Raw genomic sequence first — 20,099 nt, forward strand, 5'->3', positions numbered from 1 at the left:
GTGAAGGAAACAGATAAAGACATGTGGAAGACTGGAATGCTTATGAAATCATCACTGGAGACCTACCGAACTTTTAAGCAGAAAATTGCAAAAGAAAAAATCTACGATAATTCTCGGGGTAGTTTTCTGCTGTTCAATGCCAGAACGGGAGTGTTGTGGACCAAGACGTACCGAGCCAAATATGAAGGCACAGACACGGTATGTAGTGCGTGTGGAGGGGAGGAGGAAATGGTTGAACATTTGATAATGTTCTGTAATGGGCTCCACCCTATATAGTCCAAGATAATGGCTTGGATTTTTTCAGAGCATTGGTGTTTAGGGACAGTGAAGGCAAAATAGACTTTAAACGGGTAGAAATAACTAGGAGGAGGCTAAATGATTGGTGGCTACAATCAAGGCGCGAGTGAAACTCAATGCTTAAACACATAATTGATTGATTGATATGTGGGGTTTAACGTCCCAAAACCACTATATGATTATGAGAGACGCCGTAGTGGAGGGCTCCGGAAATTTAGACCACCTGGGGTTCTTTAACGTGCACCCGGCTTAAACACATAGTGATAGTACTTAATTTTATGGCTAGGTGGCGTAAGCCACTGTTTGATCAGACGAGCACAGCCGGATCCATCCATCCATCCATCCATCCATCCATCCATCCGTCCATCCATCCATCCATCCATCCATCCATCCATCCATCCATCCATCCATCCATCCATCCATCCATCCATCGACCCATCCATCCATCCATCCATCCGTGCATCGGTCCATCCGTCCATCCGTCCGTCCGTCCGTCCGTTTAATGCATATATAAAGTAAATAAGCGGGATCTGTTTTAGATTCGCCTATAGCCGCCGTGGTAGCTCAGTTGGTAGAGCATCGAACACGTTATTCGAAGGCCATAGGTTTGGTCCATGCCCACGGCAAGTTATCTTTTGAGCCACTTTTTTTCCTTCACATTTTCATTACAATTAGGTCTAATAACTTCCCCTATACTTTCCTTGCATTATCTGTTAGATCTTATTAATATTCTGCCTTAATCATACCAGAGTTTTGAAACGTTAAACTTCAACAATAATTATTATTAACCTGTATCCTTTATAAATATGCTATGAAAGTCTCGGTAAACTTATTCTGAAAAAAAAAAACCTACTGTGTTATGATATTATATTTCAAGAGTATTAAGCTGGGCGTTGTGTTGCTCCTTCCCTGCAAAATGTACTCATGTCTATTCTGAGGGTATCTGTAATAACCCGATTAATAAGACATTATACAGCTGCCCTGTGTTTCACGATATCTTATTTGGTCCTGTTAGCTGAAGAATCTGGGTAACTTACATTCTGGGTAACTTTCATTCATGTCAAGCGAACGGATAATGAAGTCTCGGCTTCACATGGTGTGTATGTTCTCGTGCTAGATACGTCGCATCCTATATTTGTGTCAGAGTGTGGGCTGATTACGACGTCTCATGCTTTAAAGGAATAAATAAATTTCAAGGCAACACAATTACATCGCTGAGCGTACGTAGTTCACGGGCGAGTTCACGGGCGTCAACGAACTAGTCTCCCGTAACTAAATTCAAACTTCGCGCTTTAGACGAAAATAAAATTTTTATGTTAACTAAAAGTTACCCTTACTTGTGTACTCAAACTACAAGTATAAACAGTGAAAAAGTTTTATTTATTGATTAGCACCTATAATAAATTAACGAAATTGTTTCTAAACCTCTGACGCTCGCCACGAGGCGGCTACGTGGAGCAGAAATCATGGAAGTTGGCGAGCTCGGTAAACGCCTGACGTTCGGAACTGATTTTATCTACTTCCCATTCATCAGGTTCAACCGTTTGTTTATAGACTGACGAAGGCTTCAAAGCTCCCAACGATGAAGCTTGTTCACAAGTTTATCGAAAAGGACGGAAGCGGGTAAGCGAATCCGAAAAATCGCCATCTCGGACTGGCACCATCGCCGGAGTCGTGGCAGCCGGGACTTGATTTACCGCACTGTACTCTGACAAATCACGAAAAAAAATGTGGGCGGTGGTGTTATACGTAAAACTCCACTCTGTAGCTACCTGTATATTTACGTGGCCAGCTGGTCGGAAACTGATAGCTTTATGTTGCGCTCGATCAACACACGATCGTAGACCCCGAGCTCCCCCATACTCCTCACCTTTTGTCAGAATTTTAACAACCCGTTAATTCCACTGTGGAAGCGATTCTGTACACGAACATTTAAGCATTGTACATATTCGTAGTGACGCCACTTGACAAGTAACGCTTTGCCAAGGTCATTTCGCTGGTAAAGCGACTATCTCAATCCCAGTCGTAAATTGGTCGCTTGACAGGCGGATCGGTTTACATCTATCTTAACTGCAAGCGCTACTCTTTTGCCGCGAATTATAATTTTCGAAATTCTTGCGAGGATCTGAACATGTAGGTACTTCTAGGATACGTCGTTAACCAAGTTTCTGATTTAAATGTTCAGTAATCTAAACGATTCATTTATCTGGTTCAAAGGCGTTACTTTAGTTCAGCCTTGCTAAAGAAAGCTGGTTAGAAGGTTTGAGGTTCGATTACCCTGAGGACTTCTCATTTGAGGAGTGGGTAAACCACTGTCAATGTTTTTTATGGAACCATATGATCAGTGCACGTCGTATTATTGCAGCCTACATAGTGTCACCTAGTTTTGCGAGTCTATGAATGTAGTTTGTTCTTTTCTTCATAACTTCTGAAACTGCTATTGCCGCACTGCGTAAGGTGCACTTCGATGAACTTTCTTCCTTGTACCCTTTGCTGCAGACACCAGGCTGCACGCTATAACTTGTGCTTCATCCCCTTGTAAAAAGGAGCCGTTTCTCCTCATTATTAATCATTTCTTTACGCAAAGTGGAATGTAAACATTTTTAGTTTAGTCACTTTCCTACCTTGTCTCTCCATTCCTGCTACATCCTTTCTTAGTGCTCACTTTATGTTCTTGTCTATGGTGCCTCTGAAACATACATGTTCGCCTGGCTAAACAGATGCATATTCTTTCTCGCCTTACATCTTTGTAAAAGTGCCGGGCACTGTTACAGAAATGGGAGTACATATCCAGTCACAGTACTGGGATTGGCTGCGAGAAGCTTGAGCGTTTATGGTAGCAGGTGTGTTTACCTTTGCTAGTCTGATGATGGTGTGATTTCAGGAATGTCACCCTAATTCCCGAAGAAGCCGAGGACATGTGGCATGCCTACAACCTGATGTCCGAGGGAGACAGTCTCAAGGCTTCTACAATCAGGTTTGTTTTGGGCTGTAATTCTTTATTGTACGCTTGTTACTAGTGTGGGCAAGTGCGGGTGCAGGCTAGCCAGACGTGCATGGGGACCACCAAAGAGACACATCTTTTTGAACAAATCAACAGCCATAAAACTACACTACACGAACACATGCAGGTTCGCGGGCTTATGCAGGGAGTGGCCAAACATTTAAGTTTGACCACTCACACTACACTGCAGTCTGTCTTAGTGCGTCAATCGGTTTAGTCAAAAGGGAAAGCTCCGAGCACTCGTCTGGCGTTGCCGGAACAGAGAGTGGGTCACACTTGCGCTCAGGATCGAGTCGATGGTGGGCACGGTGGGGTCTCCTAGTGGTAGAGACAGGGGCACAATCACTCAGCGCCAGGAGGCAGGTGCGTTGAGCTCCTCTTAGTTAGTACCGAGGAATTGTCCGGCCTAGAAAATAAATGCCAGGAAACATCGTGGCGCGCCAGTCGACATCTGTAACCACGCCTGGAGTGACAACGGGAACAGTGTCAGGAAAGGTGCCATGAACAGTACCAGGGCAACTCCTCGGACAGCGCCTCGAACTGCGGCAGGAACAACGCGAGCCAGCTGCCTGGAACTTCGCATGAGACATCATCTGGAGACAGATGGGGCATGCCCGGACCAGCAGGTCGGATCGAGACGTTGGGCTTTGGCCCAATGTTCAATCTTTAGTGTTCAATATCCGATGCGTCTCTGCTACTCGCCGAGCTATCTCCATTGCTCAAGCCCTTCTCTCGAAGCCCGTGCACGACCACACACATAGTCTCGCTTCTTCAACTCCACGCCACAATAACCATCACAGCGATTCTCGTGCACTTCGAATCAGCCTTGCATACCAAACACATACACATAAACACCACCGCACACACCCCAAGTCAGTGTTTTACCACACCAGAGCTCACACTCGCATGCCAGAAAAATTAATTCGCTTTTTGTAGGAATGCAACAGTAACCAAAAGTACAACTATATAGTGTAGCAAGAACTGCTACATTCTGAAACACTTGCTTTTATATTTTTAGAACAGCCTAAGCTGCCAGCATCTCTTTCTAAGCGTTGACTGGCTGTTTTTGTAGACTTTGCCATCAACCTGCTGCACAATAGTCACTGGTCATGGAATTATGCAGTTGATCATAGAGTTGTAGGTGAAGTGTTGCCTCTTTCACATGTCAGGTGTAAAGCACCCTCTAGAACAGTAAGCGATTAGGCTTGATGCTACGGCTTGACATAAGCTTTGATCGATAGCACAAAACGAAGGAAATGTAGAAATTAACTGTGCGCTAAGATTAAATGAGCCTGATGTACAAGAATATCAGAATGTTGAACAATTGAGCTTGTTCGTAGAACATGGCCCAAGTTTCAAGAAGTGAACAGCACTCTGTTCACATCTATGTTCTATCAGTTTTCATTGGGCCATCTATCAAACCTTTAAATTCTCTGCATCAAATTGCTACATTATCCAGTGCCATGTGGCATCTGCGTGGGGTCCACAGTTAAGGCAAATAATACATTGGAGAGTGCGGCTAAAGTGTTACTCGCATGTAGGAACGAAAATGTTGCGTGACCCTCTGTGCTCCCGTGTGCTCCAGACATAGTGGGCCATAGGTGCAGAAGCTAGCGCACTAGTCATGCACAGATGAGTTGTGCTATACACTTGCCACAAAGTTGGGTGGTCAGGTCGTAAAATCACTGCCACCCGAATTGGGGAGAAAGCTTTAAACTGTTTTCGACAAAAGTTATTCCAAAAGTTATTCATTGACAGTGCCGAAATGTTCTGTAATTGCAGAAAGGTCACTACAGAGTCGGCAACTGGAAGTACCGGAAGCAACAGAGTTCGGACTACACTCGTCATCTGCATCGAGAGCATTGATTTTGACACACAGGCATGTGTGCTTCGCGTCAAGGGCCGCAATATTCAGGAGAACCAGTACGTCAAGGTACGGCTTCAGTTTCTGACCTACGCTCCGAGTGTCTGGACTCTTTAGAAGATATTACTAAGGTGTTTATACTCACAACTGTTATTTGTCACTCTTGCAGATGGGTGCTTATCATACGTTGGACTTAGAAATGAACAGAAAGTTCACCCTTGCCAAACAACATTGGGACAGTGTGCATTTAGAGAGGCTAGGTAAGGCTGAATCCTTGTACTACGTAGAAGACTCTGAATGTAATCAACTACTTGCTGTGACGTTGTCAAGGATTTAATAATTTTGTGGGCTTTAAGTGGGAGTGCGATAATGGGCATTATCAATAATTTAGTGGGCTAGAGTGTGATAATGGGCATCATCATAAGAGCTGTCTAAAGGAATGCTTGAGCTATTCTGAAACCCTGTAGATAACGGTAAGATTTTCAGATGGCAGCTGTGCTTGTAAGTGATAGAAATGAAAGCAGAGTACAACTTAGTAATGGGTATTTACAGCATTTATTACAAACATTATTAATTGCCGCAACACAGTAGCCCTGTACTAGACAACTTTTATCACGCCACGTGTGCTTCATTAAAAGGACGCGTAGTGAAACTTCATAATGCTGGCATTATTGCATATCGCTTTGCCATATCTACTTGCATAATCATGGCACCCCTGAATGTTGTTACCAAATTTTTTTTTCTTCACACATAATTATTGCACCCCATGGGTATTTCTGTTATGATGCCACATGTTCACTGTTTTGTAGGGCGGCCACTGTGTGAAAAAGAGCGATCGCACCTTGCTTTGCCCTGTTGTGCCATGAATTCAGTGTGCGGTACTCACGTGGGATGTTGAAAACTATTAAAATGGCGCTCATGGAAGGGACTGTCCTACATTGCTTCTCCTTTGGTGAAATTAGATGCACCGTCATGAAGGTGACAAAAAGGGTGGTTTATTACCCTGCCATTTTTTCCAGTTCTTGCGATCGCCCATGTAGGCGCTGTGCTATCTATGAAACAATTCATGCAAAGTGCAGTGAATGTGTGCCTTAATCTGGAAAAAAAAAAGGCCTTATTTAGCCAGAATCCTTCGTTTTGCATACTCAGCTGCAGGTCGTAAGAATTACGACCTGCGGCTTGATTTATCACACAAAATTTTTTCATTTGTACCACATAATAGTCATGTTCCCGAATCTCAGTCAATTTTTATAGAAAAAGATCTGATTACTGCGTGAGTATATACAGCAAATTATTATGTCCTTACAGCATTTAGTACTTGTTGGCTCTGCAGGGAAAATGTTTGCACAGAAGTTCTGATTGGACTTTTCATTTTTGACTACTTTTTTGGGGTGGAATACGAATGAAGACACCTCATCAAAGAGGCTGTTTAGTTTGTTGCCAAGTAAATGCACCAAGGGGTACCTGAAATTGCACTTTACTAGGGAGGGGTCTGGTGTCTTTTTGATTTACATTGTTGTACTACTAGAAATATGGCTTCATATTTTGCTTTTTATATTGGGTGGACATTATACATTTTTGTCCTCTGAGTGCCTGTTGCAGTGGTCTAGTGGTTATGGCACTCATCTTCCGACACGAAGGTCGCAGGATCAAATCCCGGCTACGCCAGCTGCATTTTAATGGCGGAGAAATGCTAGAGGCTCACGTACTTAGATTTAGGTGCATCTAAAACAGCACTGGATGGTCGAAATTTCTAAAGCACTCCACTATGGTGCCCTTCATAACCATATTGTGGCTTTAGGACACAAAACTTGAAGAATTATATTTAACATATGTTTTCCTTGCTTTGTTCCAGACATGGCATGTGATGTCACTCAACACGCTGACCTGGCAGCAGTGGTGATGCAAGAGGGGCTGGCCCATGTCTGTCTCGTCACGTCTTCCATGACATTGGTGCGAGCGAAGATTGACGTCAGCATTCCTAGAAAACGGAAGGGAAGCTGCTCGCAGCATGACAAGGTCAGGAAGATACATTTAGTTATCTTGAATTTGACAGCATGATAAGCTCAGGACATTGGTACTATATTGGAGTCGCTGGGACCACAACAGTTACCGAAGCCTGAACACGTCTGTAGCGAGGGTCCTGTTAGTTATGCGCTTAGGAGGACAAAAACGAGGACTTTTTGGGTTTTTTTATTTGCAGTCTGTACAGTAGGGGGCGTATTCAGAGGGACATCATTTTCGCTGACATTTTTACATGGTAGACAATATGATAAACAATGCCAGTTCTGAACTATTGGCATCGTCACACCAGTGCCACTTAGTATATAAAGGAGATAGTTACTGGCCCTGTAGTGGCTTCTCAGAAAATACCACGCAGGATTGCAGCTGCCACAAAACACCTGATTTTGTCCATACAATCTTATATCAAGTGGCTTTTGCTCTCCTGCATAAATTCTACATCACATGAAGCTAAGAGAATGCTGTTAATTATGTTCCTTTCTTGGCTCACTCTCCGACTTTCTTGGTTTTAGGGTTTGCAGAGATTTTACGAAGCGGTGATGCAAGCAATTTTGCGGCATGTGAACTTTGATGGTAAGTTATTTCTCCATCTACGAGCCCACTGATGAAAGTACCATTGCACCGTCTTGCTACAATATTCTTGCTTTTTTTTTTTCAGTTGTGAAGTGTGTATTAGTTGCCAGTCCTGGTTTTGTCAAGGTATGTTAAAATATTCTTGTATTTTCTTTTGTAGATACAGAAATGATTGAGTTTAAGGTTGTGCTAATCAGGTCATCCTGTTCTTTCCTCTGTCCTCGTCTCTTGCTTCACTTGTTCAGTTATGAATTCCTGCAGGCTCGCCTAAATTTCAGTTCTTGTAATGAGGAGACAAGTCATGCGACACATCGTATTGTCATTTATTCAGTTGCAGCACAAAAATTTATTTTGGTCCTTTTCAATGTTGCATCTGCAAATGTGCTATTGAATTCTGTAGTGCCTGTTCAGCCCTTTCTTGAGGGTGTTCTGCCGTTAATATAACCATGTGCTCATGTTTGCCTCTTTTTCAGGATCAGTTCTTCGAGTACATGTCCCAAGCTGCGACAAAGCTTGACCTTAAAGTGCTCCTCGAGAACAAAGGAAAGTTTGTGCTTACTCACGCTTCGTCGGGTTTCAAGCACTCCTTGAAAGGTATGCAAGCTTGTGTTTGCTGGTATTGGCATTTCTGTTCTGGACAAATGTGATAGGCCTGTGCAAATATTCACACATTTCAAGTACTCAAACAAATGTTACGGCATTTCAGTATGCTTTAGAATTTCCTAAGCTTCTAAGCATTTGAATTGCACAATCTGTGCAATTCTGAGTAAGAGCGTTTTTTTTTTTTTTTTTTTTTTTTTTTTTTTTTTGAACTTGAAATATGCACCAATCACCAAGCAAGTGTCATTCCCCGCATTTTTTTTTTTTTCAACCATTTTTCCACTCCCAAATCTTGAGCATGAATTCCTGAGAACCCAAGTTCTGAGAGTCTCTAGATATGTGCACAATATAGTAATACTTTAACTGTGAGTGCCTCGAGATTGCATTCTTATATTTCAAGAAATATTGAAACATTTCAAGAACGTCTTTCTCCCCGTGTTATAGCACATGAACTTTCACACGAAGCATCCTTCTAATGCAGGGAAGACAGTTAATGCATGCATATTCAATAAGGAGTTTCGTTAAAATAGGCTTGTGCAAATAGTGAACTTTAAGTTCGAAGCTAATACAGTGAAAGCTCGTTCATTCACACCTCATTAATTCGAAATTTTGGATAATTCGAAATGGTCGCCGCAGTCCGGTCCGCAGTGCATAGGAGACCATGTGTAAAACAATTCGTTAATTCGAACAGAAATTGCTGCCTCTACGGATAATCCGAAGCGCGCGCCGCCGAGCATCATCATCATCAAACACTAATGGAAGCTTTTACAGTCAAACGATAGCTGACACGACCAGTTTTTTCGAGCTTCAAGTGGCCTCCAAGCAAAGGGGGAGCAAAGTATGGCCTCCAAAATCCAGGGAGCAATTTTTTTTTTTCTTCGTAGCCCTCCCGCTATCTCAGCGCCTGGCGCCACTTGTACGCGGGACCCACGAGACGCTGAGGAGTCGGCGGAGTAGTCCTAGCAGTCCTAGGCGCACGTTGTTAGTTCACGCCGTCAAAATGTCTTATTCCGCATAGAAGTTGCAAGATGCCGCGGGGAAACTACTGCGCGAAGACTGTCAAGGAGAAGGTGGAGATTTTGCGAAAGGTTGACCAAGGGAACTCGAGCAAATACGAAATTGCGAGGAAGCACGGCATACCTCCGAGCACGTTGTCAACCTACATTTGCAACAGGACGGCCATTGAAAACGCCTATGAAGCCGAGGATATTGGTGCCAGTCGAAAAAGGCTAAGGACAGCGAAGTTCCTGGAACTGGCGTCAGCTTTGATTATCTGGGTTAAAGAAATGAGAGCCCAGAGTATCGCATTGAGCGGCCCTATCATCGTGGCCAAAGCAGCCGATTTCACCCTGCGCTTGGACATTGAAGGCTTTGTCGCCTCCGAGGTATGGTTTTATCGTTTCAGGGAGCGGCACAATCCCGTATTCCGCACGTTATCCGGCGAGGCAATGGAAGTGAACACCGAAACATGCGCTACTTGGAGAAGCGGCACCCTGCAGCAGTACTTGGAGAGCTACTTACCACAGGATGTGTTTAACGCTGACGAGACAGCGTTATTTTTCAAGTTGCAGCCAGACAAGACGATCACCTACAAGGGAGACAGCTGTGCTGGCGGCAAGCGCAGCAAAGAGCGTGTCACTGTTCTGGTCGCCGCAAATATGACCGATACGGAAAAGGTCCCCCTTTTTGTCATTGGCAAAGCACTCAAGCCACGGTTCTTGAAAAACATTCGCTCACTGCCGACGGAGTACGCCGCAAACAAGAAAGCCTGCATGACAGGTGACCTATTCAGGAAATGGCTACTGAAATTCGACAGCCGAATGGAACTGGGTGGCAGACGCGTTCTTCTTGTTGTCGACAACTGTTCGGCGCACAAAGTCGACGTTGAGCTGAGAGCAACTAAGTTGGTGTTCCTTCCGGCAAATACGACTGCGGCCCTACAGCCAATGGACCAGTGTGTGATAAGGAACATTAAGTGCTTTTATAGGCGTCACGTGCTGGAGAGAATGATTTTGTGCGCGGGCGACAGGAAGGACTTCGGCATTACGCTGCTCACTGCCATGCACATGTTTGTGCGCGCATGGGAACAGGTGACCGCGACCACAATCGCAAACTGTTTCCCCCACAGTGGATTTGCAGCTGGAAGTGGGCAGGATAGTTGTGACGTCGACGTGGATGGGGCTGAGGAGCTCATGCCAGTGGCATTGCGCGGCACTCTTCGGGGCGTAAGTTTTGCCGATTATGTTGAAGTTGACACCGGTGCATCGGTGTGTAGTGCCCTGACTGATGAGGACATTATCGCTCATGTAGCCGGTGCGCAGCCTGATGCTGAAGAGCCAGAAGGTGAGGAAGACGAAAATGATGAAGCGCCTGCGTCCGTCAGCTTCTGCGGTGATGGAGGCACTTAATGTGGCGCGTCTCTTCTTCAGCTTTGAAGAGGGTGAAGAGGACTCCCTGCGCCGCGTCCGCGCGCTGGAACAGAGAGCCGCAGCTGTGGCATTCAGAGAAAAGAAGCAGATGGTCTTCACCGACTTTTTTGGCCAATAAATATTTTTTGTGCCCCCACCCCCGAAATCCACCCATTTTTGCTCACTTTCATTATTTCGAGTTTTGTTTAATTCGAAATTGCTCAGCATTCCCGTGGAATTCGAATTAACGAGCTTTTACTGTAATGATTTTAGTCGAATAGTTGGTAATCGAATTCAAATACAGTTGAACCCCGCTACAACTAAACTGAAGGGGCACAGAAAAAATTTCGTTAAAGCGAGCATTTTGTTGTAGTGAAGTAGAGAAAATATAGCCGATCTGAACTAGCAAAACAAAGGAACGTTTATTCTCGGAATGCAAAAAGTGTCCGCTGCTCTTTATTCTATCCCAGCAGCGCCACAATGCGATTCTCACCCATGCTTAGCGTGGCCATGGTAAAAAGCACGCTGAAACAATGACTACTATCGCTTTCGTGAACGAACCAAACAGTTGCATTAACACGTTAACACCAGCAGCCGTCCGCCGTCAAAACGCCGAGATGGCAGCAGGGTACCGTGGCGCGGTGACTTTTGCCTTATTTTATGCCATTCCTATCATCCATCACTCGCGGATGGCTGATTTTGTTTATAATGCGGACGAACAGCCGCTCTCGTTAGTTACCACACTGGCCAAGCGCAAACAAAATAATAAGCATTGGAATCGGAAAAGGTATCGTTCCACAGATGCACCCAGCAACTGCGCGGAGGAAACCATGAACTAAGCAGCTAAGCTTCAGATCGTCTGCGGCTATACAGTAAACCCAATATTTAACATTTTCACGCAGTCTTGAACTTTCTTTGCGGGCCAGGTGACCAATTCGAATGCGTCATGGCCGCCGACAACGACGTACAGTACCTCAGCGAATTCTGCGACTTATCACAGCGTTTCCGGACACTATCTCGCACAGTGAGGGATTTCATCTATGCAGGTCATGATCTAGCTGTTTCTGACCGCATCAATGCCGAGATCTTGACTGCCATTGCCGGTGCCGCGGAATTCTACCGGTGTGGTTATGGATATGCCAACACCTTTGCTGCCGCCGCGCTTCAAAGCTTGCATCGGCGTTCTGCGTTAATCATTGCTGTTGTGGTCGTAGGAGCTTAATTCGCTTATTTGAAAAGCTCCAATGATTTATAGGATGACTGGAACTTGATGGTGCGCAAGAAGCAAGACAAGTTTACGAACTATTTTCGCGCGAAATAAAGTGTGGTAACATGCAGTTCACACCTTGTTTTTCAGTATACTGTGAGCGAATTCTTATGTTAGCGCTTGTAAAGACCTTCGAGGATTGAAGTGCCGTATATCGAACGGCACTTCATAGTCCCCTTGGAGTTCGATATATCTGGGATCAACTGTATTCATTCATTTGGAATAGTTTAAAATGTCAATAATTTAAATTTGAATGGAAGCTAATTCAAATACTGTAATATTCATTCGAATATTCACGCATGCTTACGTTAGAAGCAGGGGCTTCCCATCGAAATCTTTCTTTGTTATCTCCACCATAAGGGAGAAGGGGTGGGCTTCTTCAAAATTTTACGGTAGATGTATTTTATCTCTTGTAAACCATCTGGAAAGGTGGTTTCTCTGGGACATAAAACTGCTTGCCGCTTCCTCACTTTCAATAAACTGCGTGCAGATTACTATTTTAGAATACAAGAAGCTTTTGAAAGTGTAACTTTTGGCATAATAAGCTGATCTGTTTGCAGAAATCCTGCAAGACCCCTCGGTGCAGTCCAGGCTGAGCGACACCAAAGCGGCTGGGGAAGTGAAAGCCCTGGAGCAGTTCTATCAGATACTGCAGAATGAGCCCAGCCGAGCTTTCTATGGCACCAAGCATGTGGAGCGTGCCAATGAGGGACAGGCCATTGAGACGTTGCTGATTTCAGACAACCTTTTTCGGTGAGCATTTCGACAGCTTTTTACCTTACAGTGCGTCTTATAATGGTGTTGGCTTTTTTGGTTGTCTCACACTGCAATATACAAGTGGTACATTACAAGCTTTGTAACTGACTGCATTCTTAGCCGTGTTTTTATGAATGTATTACGTACAGCACAAAAGATGGGAAAACTTGCAATCATAGGCTTGCACGCAAGGGGGGCAGCCCATCCCTCTTTTTGTGTAATCTTCGAAGGCGGGTGCCGAGTCTGTCCCATTCCTTCACTCAGTCAGACCTACTCATCTGCCTAGTTATGGCCATGCAGCAGGCTCTAACAATAATGGTAGTTGAGGACCGCTGGTGTAGCATTCCATGAATTGCACTAGGAAGAAGAATTTAAGGGCCCATTTTCTTTGTGAGACAGAATGTTTATTAGAACTATCAGACAATTAAACCAAAGAAAGTATAGCAGATGTGATTTCTAGTAATAGAAGATGTAATTTGCAGTCACTTGTTGTAATGGTATAACTGGGAAAACGTTTGCAAAAGGACCACTAGTTGAAAAAAAGCCTACAAATGCAGCCTTCGATTATAGCGTCCAATTGAGCTGTGGTCATCCTCACCTTCACTTTATTGGGCTTATCTGTGCTTTTTTTTTAGCATGGGAACATCGTAGCAATGATTGTGAGTGTGAAAAAAAATTTTTTGCCTGATGGCGTGACACTCCCAGGTTTGACTAATATTCCCAGGTTAATAAATCACTCAGATAAACCGAATAATGCGTACATGAAGACAACCGCAAGTGTAGCTCTATCGGTAGGGCATCGGACACATTATTCGAAGTTGACGCATTCAGGCCCTGCCCGGGGCAAGTTGTATTTTAATTAATTTTATTTTAATTTCTTCACATTTATTTGACACTTACTACAAATGACATTTCCTGTACTTTTCTTGGCCTGATTGTCTGTTGGCTGTAATTGCACAAACTGTTCACTTCCCACCTTTACACCTTGAAAGCTAGGGACCAAAAGTAGGTCATTGTGCGAAGCGCATCATTGCTTCATTTTCATTTTTGCATCCATTGTGGCACTTTTTTCTGTCCCACTCGAATAGCAGGAGTGGGGGCTGCATTGTGGCTTTCCCCATGCATTGTAGAACCTTGCGCACACCTATGCGTGCTACGAGCTCATAATGCGAATGTGTTTACAAGATTGTAGTGTCTTCATTTAGCAATCTTGCCTGTCATATGACCCATGCAGTCCTCGGGCACCTTCTTTCAAAATAGATTCTGGTATTATTGATGAAGTTCCAGCCCTTTACATTCGCTGTTTAGTGACTTATTTGAGAGGCAGAAGGGTGCTCTCTCTAGGATGTGTACGGACATGCTACTGTTTTCAGTCAGCAATTTTTTCCTAACTTTGAAAACATTGATCACAGTGCTATTCAATAAATGACAGTATGTGAAGCTATCTAAGTTTTTTTTTCCTGTTCCAGCTGTCAGGATGTTAAGCAAAGGAAACGTTATGTTGCACTTGTTGACTCTGTGCGAGAAAATGGAGGCGATGTGAAGATCTTCTCCAGCTTGCACATATCTGGAGAACGTGAGTAACGTCTCTAAATGATGTTATTGGTAGGGCTGTGTGAAATGCAACTGTCAGGTATTGGTTGAATGTAAGCTGCATGTTTACTGCAGGAATCAATAATTTAATGTATAAATGTGCTTATGCCATTGTATTTGCAGCATCTGGTGTTCTTTGTTACACTGCTAGTTATGAAGCATGCTTTACTAAATGAACTGGTACAATTAAATATTGTGAAACACACTTGGAACGGAAACAGGCTGGCACGACGTTCGGAGGAGAAGAGCAGGCACACTGCTGTGTTTGGAGCTTGCATTTTTTATTAGGTTGTAATCGACTATAGACTTAAGACTTTGGGCTGTAATCGACAATAGATTGTTGACTTTGTGCATGATTCTATAGTAGCCCATCTTATACTCTGTTTTATGCATCAGATTCTGGAATCTGAAAATAGCATCATTCTCAGAATGTGCAGAGAACCTTACACACACAAATAACTTAATAGTACATATAATGTACCATATTATCACTGATGTTCGGCTCGTCACTGAAGCCACTGAAACTGAGGCATGAAATCGTCCCCATGAACCTCCCGCACTAAGCCCTAAAAGAGCAATAGAGCTCATTTTTGTGTGCCCGCATACGCTCCCAGATAGCCGGTGCCACTGCACAACGACAGCAGCATTCCTTACTCGGCGACGAAGTTATCGTAAGAACTGGAATAAGTCGCCGACCGTTTGTTCGGACTCGACGGGAACCGCCAAAAAGTCCGAATAATCAGGAGTACGAAAAAACGGATTCACTCGAAAAAAGCACTTTTATAGGTCCGATGGCCCCAAAAAAACTGTCTATGTGCGTCTGCACACACGCATGCTTACGCGCGGCCACATCGGCCTGTACCTCTGCGAGTGTCTGGCCGTCGCTGTAGACAGACAACAGCGTCGATATGGCCTGCGCTAAGTCCGCATTTGATGGTTGTGGTGCGGGTGGCGCGTCATCGTCGGAGTCACTGTCCCCCAGCGCCGGTTCGCAGACCTGATGGACGATCTCGTCATCGTCCAACTCTGCGCAAGGCAAAACGGCACTGTTGAAGTTGGCGAACTCTTCAAACTTACTCGCTTCCACATTGACCTCGCTAGCACGGAGGTCGTCCAAAATGTCCGCTGCTGAGATAGGCAGACTCTCAACCGCGGGGTTCATACCTGTGGCAGTCTTCCTTAGTCACAATCATAAATCCTGCGTGACGGAAGCAGTTGTGGATCGTTTCCTGAGTCACTGACTCCCAGGCATTGGACAACATGCTGATGGCCGTCAGAACATCCGCGACATAGTTTTTGTTACTGTCGACGCATAACAGCATGCGATTCAAGAAACACGGCCGGTTATGAACTTTCAAGTTCATAACCGGCCGTGGCTGAAAGTTATGAACTTTCAAGTTCATAACTAGCGAATTCATCACGCCCTGGTCCATTGGCTGCAACACGCTTGTTATGTTAGGCAGCAAAAGCTCCACTTTCATAGCCTTCAAGTTGTCGATATGCCCATCGGCACCACAGTTGTCAATGAACATCAGCACCTTGCGATTTTGCTGTTCGTACCGGAAGTTGAGCTTGGGAAGGTACTGTTCGAAGAGGTTTTGCGTAATTCATGCCTTCGAATTTGCTTCATACCATACAGGGAGTAATTTGACGCCCTTGAAATATCTCGAATTCTTTGATCTCTCTATCACGAGAAGCAGAAGTTTCTCCGTCCCTGTCATCTTGCCTCCTACAAAAACTGTCAGTCGCTCTTTGCTATGCTTCCCTCCATGACATGATTCACCAGACAAAGCTAGCGTCTTGTCGGGCAGCGTTTTATAGAAAAGTCCCGTCTCGTCACAATTAAAGACGTTTTCTGGAGGATACTAGCGCAGCAGTGCGCACAGCTTGTCGGCGCGGTAGTTGGTCACGAGCGTTTGGTCGACGAAAACACTCTCGTCGCGCATTCGCTTGGAAGGCCAGGTCGTACCTTTTCTTAAAGTTGCGCAACCAGCCATCATTGAACTTGCAGCTGGTAATACCCACACGCAGGGCAAGTTTCTCTGCTTTTTGTCTCAGCATATCGTCAGATACGGGTATTTTCCTAGCCACCGTGGCACACAACCACATGTTCAGCGCCTCTTCAAGATGCGGGTGGCTGCCGTCCCGAAAATTTTTCTGCGTACTCGCAGACGCTTTCTCAGCTGCCTCCAGGATCCTAGCCTACTGCTTTAAGTAGCCCGAGACGGTTTGCTCGGAAATAGAAAAATCCCGAGCAACTTCAGACTGTGGTCTGCCGTCTTGTAGCTCCCACATTGGCCGCGTTTCTTCACTCCTCACGGCGCAGCAACGGGTGGTGTCGGAGCCATTTCGGTACGCCACGGATCATGCAAGAGAGCGAGAACACAAACAACAAGACGAACTAGGCCTAGCCACAGAAGCAACTGACTGACACGCTGACACACACCAAATGCCACAGCGAACAGACTCTGTAGGTGGCTTGGCTTGGCCGCTCGACTAGCTAAAAAAAAAAAAAAAAAAACCAATGTGTCACCATGCATAGTCTTTGAGATCGGCAATGGAGATTTCTGCGTGCATTTTGACACTGGCCCGACGTCCATCCATAGCAAGTGCAGCATATCAGTGCTGGCAACCTAGCAAACATATTGTTAACGTCGCCGTCAGCAGGTAATGGTGTACGGCGACGCATCCGGGCAGTCAAACGGAGTCCGAATAATCAAATGGCGCACAGCGGGGCGTCCGAGTTTTCGGCCGTGAGTTTACATTAGGATCAATGGGGCGAGTGGCAGTGCCACGAAGATGTCCAAATAAATGGGCATGTCCGAATTTTCAGGGTCTGGATAAACAATCAGCGACTGTATAAGTTGAATTTTTTTTTTTGTTTCAAAAAGCGCAATGAAAAGTCGACCCTAGTCTTATGTACCAGTCATTGGCAGAAAAAAAAATGTGCAAGTCTCGCAATAAGGGGCAGCTGAAGTCGAAAGCTTCCATTGCCATCATCAGCATCAGCAGAGGCGCCGTTGGGCAAGGCCTACAGCGTTCTAGCAACGCCATTTTGCCTTGGTTATCTGCTGTCAGTCTGCTGTTTTGTCTTTTTTATTTCCTTCAGAGATGAGTGGTAGTCGTTTGAGAAAAAGTTATAGAGTATGCCAGAGTGCACGGCAGACTGGCAGCACGACAAGAATTTAGTGCGTTGGAAAAAAGCATGCGATACCAGAGGCGCCTAAAGCAGTGCATCACATCTTGCAACAACAAAAAAAAACATCGTTTCGTGTATCGCCTGAAGTGCATCCCAAACTGGAAACGCTACTTGCCGAATTCGTCTGGGAGCTGCGTGCAAGGTTGCTACTCGTGACAGCGCAGTGCAACCGCGCGAAAGCTATCGAGATAGTCTGTGACTCTGGGCTCATGAGGGTGCAATTCAAGGGATCACTATTATGGGTGCGCCGATTCATGAAGCGGTAGAGCTTTACGCTGAGGCGTCGCACTGCCGTCTTTCCACAAATGCTGCATCAGTAACGCATTGGATGGAACGGGCAACGATGCACTCTAGGACGTCACTAGTGAAAAACAGATGTCGTCGAACTCAATTTTGGCCGAGTCTGAGTGAAAGCACTTTGTGGCCTTCTGGCGTTTAGCTACATAAGATTGGTGTCCAAATAAAAAGAAATGTTACCACAGAGCAGCTGGTTGTGTTGTGTATTTACCAAGGAAAGGGTACGCTGTGATACTTCGCAATTTTCGAAAATTTCTTTTTTGGGTCGACTTATATTCTGGTCTGATCTATATTCCGGTCTTTATGGTAACTATCTCTACTGGAGAGTATAGCACCCCCACAAAAAGCAAAAGTGTGGAAACTGTGCAACAAGTTTGGTCAGCAAGATGTCTAAGTTCGTATGTATCGCGTTTGAACTTCTCGCTGTAAACATGCGCTCTGTAATTGGTTTTGGCTGTAGGCTACCAGAACTATTTGCAGAAGCCACAATGCAAAAACAAACTCTAAGTGATTGAGAGCAACCTATTAGCAAACATATATATAACGGGATTTGTGTATTTCTAAGGCATAAAGTATCTTTGTCTATTACTCGTTCTAAAAAGAAAAAAAAAGTGAACAAAGTTCGTACAGCTGGCACTCAGTTGCACAAAGCTGGACAAAGCAGAGCTGGTCGGCACTTTGCTGGTCCTGGCATGACTAAGCACATGTGCATTCACAACTCGGTGCATGAACTGTTTTTGTGATCGCATTGTAAATCGCAAATATTGGCTAGGTGCCAACCATGTTTGGTTGTAGGTCTTTGTTACTTTCAATTTCTCTCACTCCTTATTGCTTCCTCATTCTTTCTATGATTTTTCTATTCCGTCCCTTTCTTTCTTCATATCTCACTACCTCTTCCTTTCTACCTCTTCGTCCTTGTTCTCTTGCCTGTCTGAGCTATTTCATCTCATGCCCGACCAATTGGCACAGTTGGAGAGTGAAGCAGGTGATGAAGCAAGTGCAGACCAGCATGATGATGATAGCTTCTTGTCTACATCACGACCCAGACAGACAGTGGGCATAACAGCTCTGCCCTTTAATCACATTACTGGTGTTAAAATAATTGAATTTTTTCTTAGCGCGAACGTATCTAGCTTCTTTAGGGTTGCACCTCACAATTAAAACGGCATAGAAATGTGCCCGTCTTTTGTATAGTAGCTAAACATCCAATCTTGGGCACAATTTGAGGCTTGCCTGTGTGCCCTCTGACATTGTTTCAATTCAAAACTCTCAGAGCTGGACCAACTGACCGGAGTGGCAGCCATCCTGAGGTACCCGATGCCCGAGCTTGAGGACGAAGAGCTGAGCTCTGACGAAGAATCCTGAAAGGAAGCTTCACCCCGCATAGCATCTTCTAATTTATCTCGACTGCTTCAGTGTACATACAACGTGTATGATAAAGCTGAAGGGCATGGACGTCACTAGTGATTGTTACCTGAATCTGCACACGACGTGTTCTTTATCTCGAGTAAAAACTGTTATTGAATATGGATGTGAGGTCTCCTGTTGTCCCTTCTTGTTTGCAGAAATGAGGGAAAAAAGATCTAACATGCAGTGATCTTATACTTGTGCACTTGATGTAACAGAGACCTCTGACAATGCTTGCAAATTGCAGAAACACAACAAAATGTTGCTACTCTGCCCCTATTTGATAAAATGCATTAAGCAACCTAAATATTATGTCTATCTACATCTTTGAGTGATTCATAGATTTGTCGCTATATTTGCAACATAAAGAAGTCTTTCTTCTAACATGGCAACATGATTGTAGCCACAGTCTTTCTTCTAACATGGCAACATGATTGTAGCCACAAATATTTTTCTGCCACAGCTGGTTTTCGGTGTGATGGCCTTTTTTTGTTTATTTTGGGGCTGATGTCACCGTAACTGCAATTCCTGAAACGTCTTATAGCAGAATTTAGGTGATAACCCAAATTGCATCTTGCAAATTCATATGTTTAAGTAAACAGGCAGAAAGTAACTTGTAATTTAGTACTACATAAAGTTCAATACAGTTCATGCAATCAAATTTATTTTATAAAACACAGATTGGTTTCTTTAGCCATAACAAGTTTTATGTATTATGTACAGTGTTGTACGGAACAGCATTCAAAAGAACGACATTCTAAGTTCCTTTTCGGAGGAACGCCACTGTTCCGTTCAGGATCGGTAGAACTTTA

General features: G+C 44.4%; 1 protein-coding gene across 1 annotated transcript; it reads left to right on the top strand.

The window, feature by feature from the left end:
* The first annotated feature begins 1,747 nt into the window (after positions 1–1,747).
* pelo (pelota mRNA surveillance and ribosome rescue factor) lies at positions 1,748–19,411 on the top strand. The gene is made up of 11 exons (XM_037432725.2): positions 1,748–1,920; positions 3,182–3,274; positions 5,084–5,234; positions 5,335–5,425; positions 7,021–7,184; positions 7,700–7,760; positions 7,846–7,886; positions 8,234–8,354; positions 12,596–12,788; positions 14,261–14,367; positions 19,154–19,411. Exons 1-11 carry the CDS (start codon positions 1,880–1,882, stop codon positions 19,243–19,245), a joined length of 1,155 nt encoding a protein of 384 aa, XP_037288622.2. The 5' UTR covers positions 1,748–1,879; the 3' UTR covers positions 19,246–19,411.
* The last annotated feature ends 688 nt before the right edge of the window (positions 19,412–20,099 follow it).

The sequence above is a fragment of the Rhipicephalus microplus genome, chromosome 3 (genome assembly GCF_043290135.1).
Source record: "Rhipicephalus microplus isolate Deutch F79 chromosome 3, USDA_Rmic, whole genome shotgun sequence".
Taxonomy (NCBI): domain Eukaryota; kingdom Metazoa; phylum Arthropoda; class Arachnida; order Ixodida; family Ixodidae; genus Rhipicephalus; species Rhipicephalus microplus.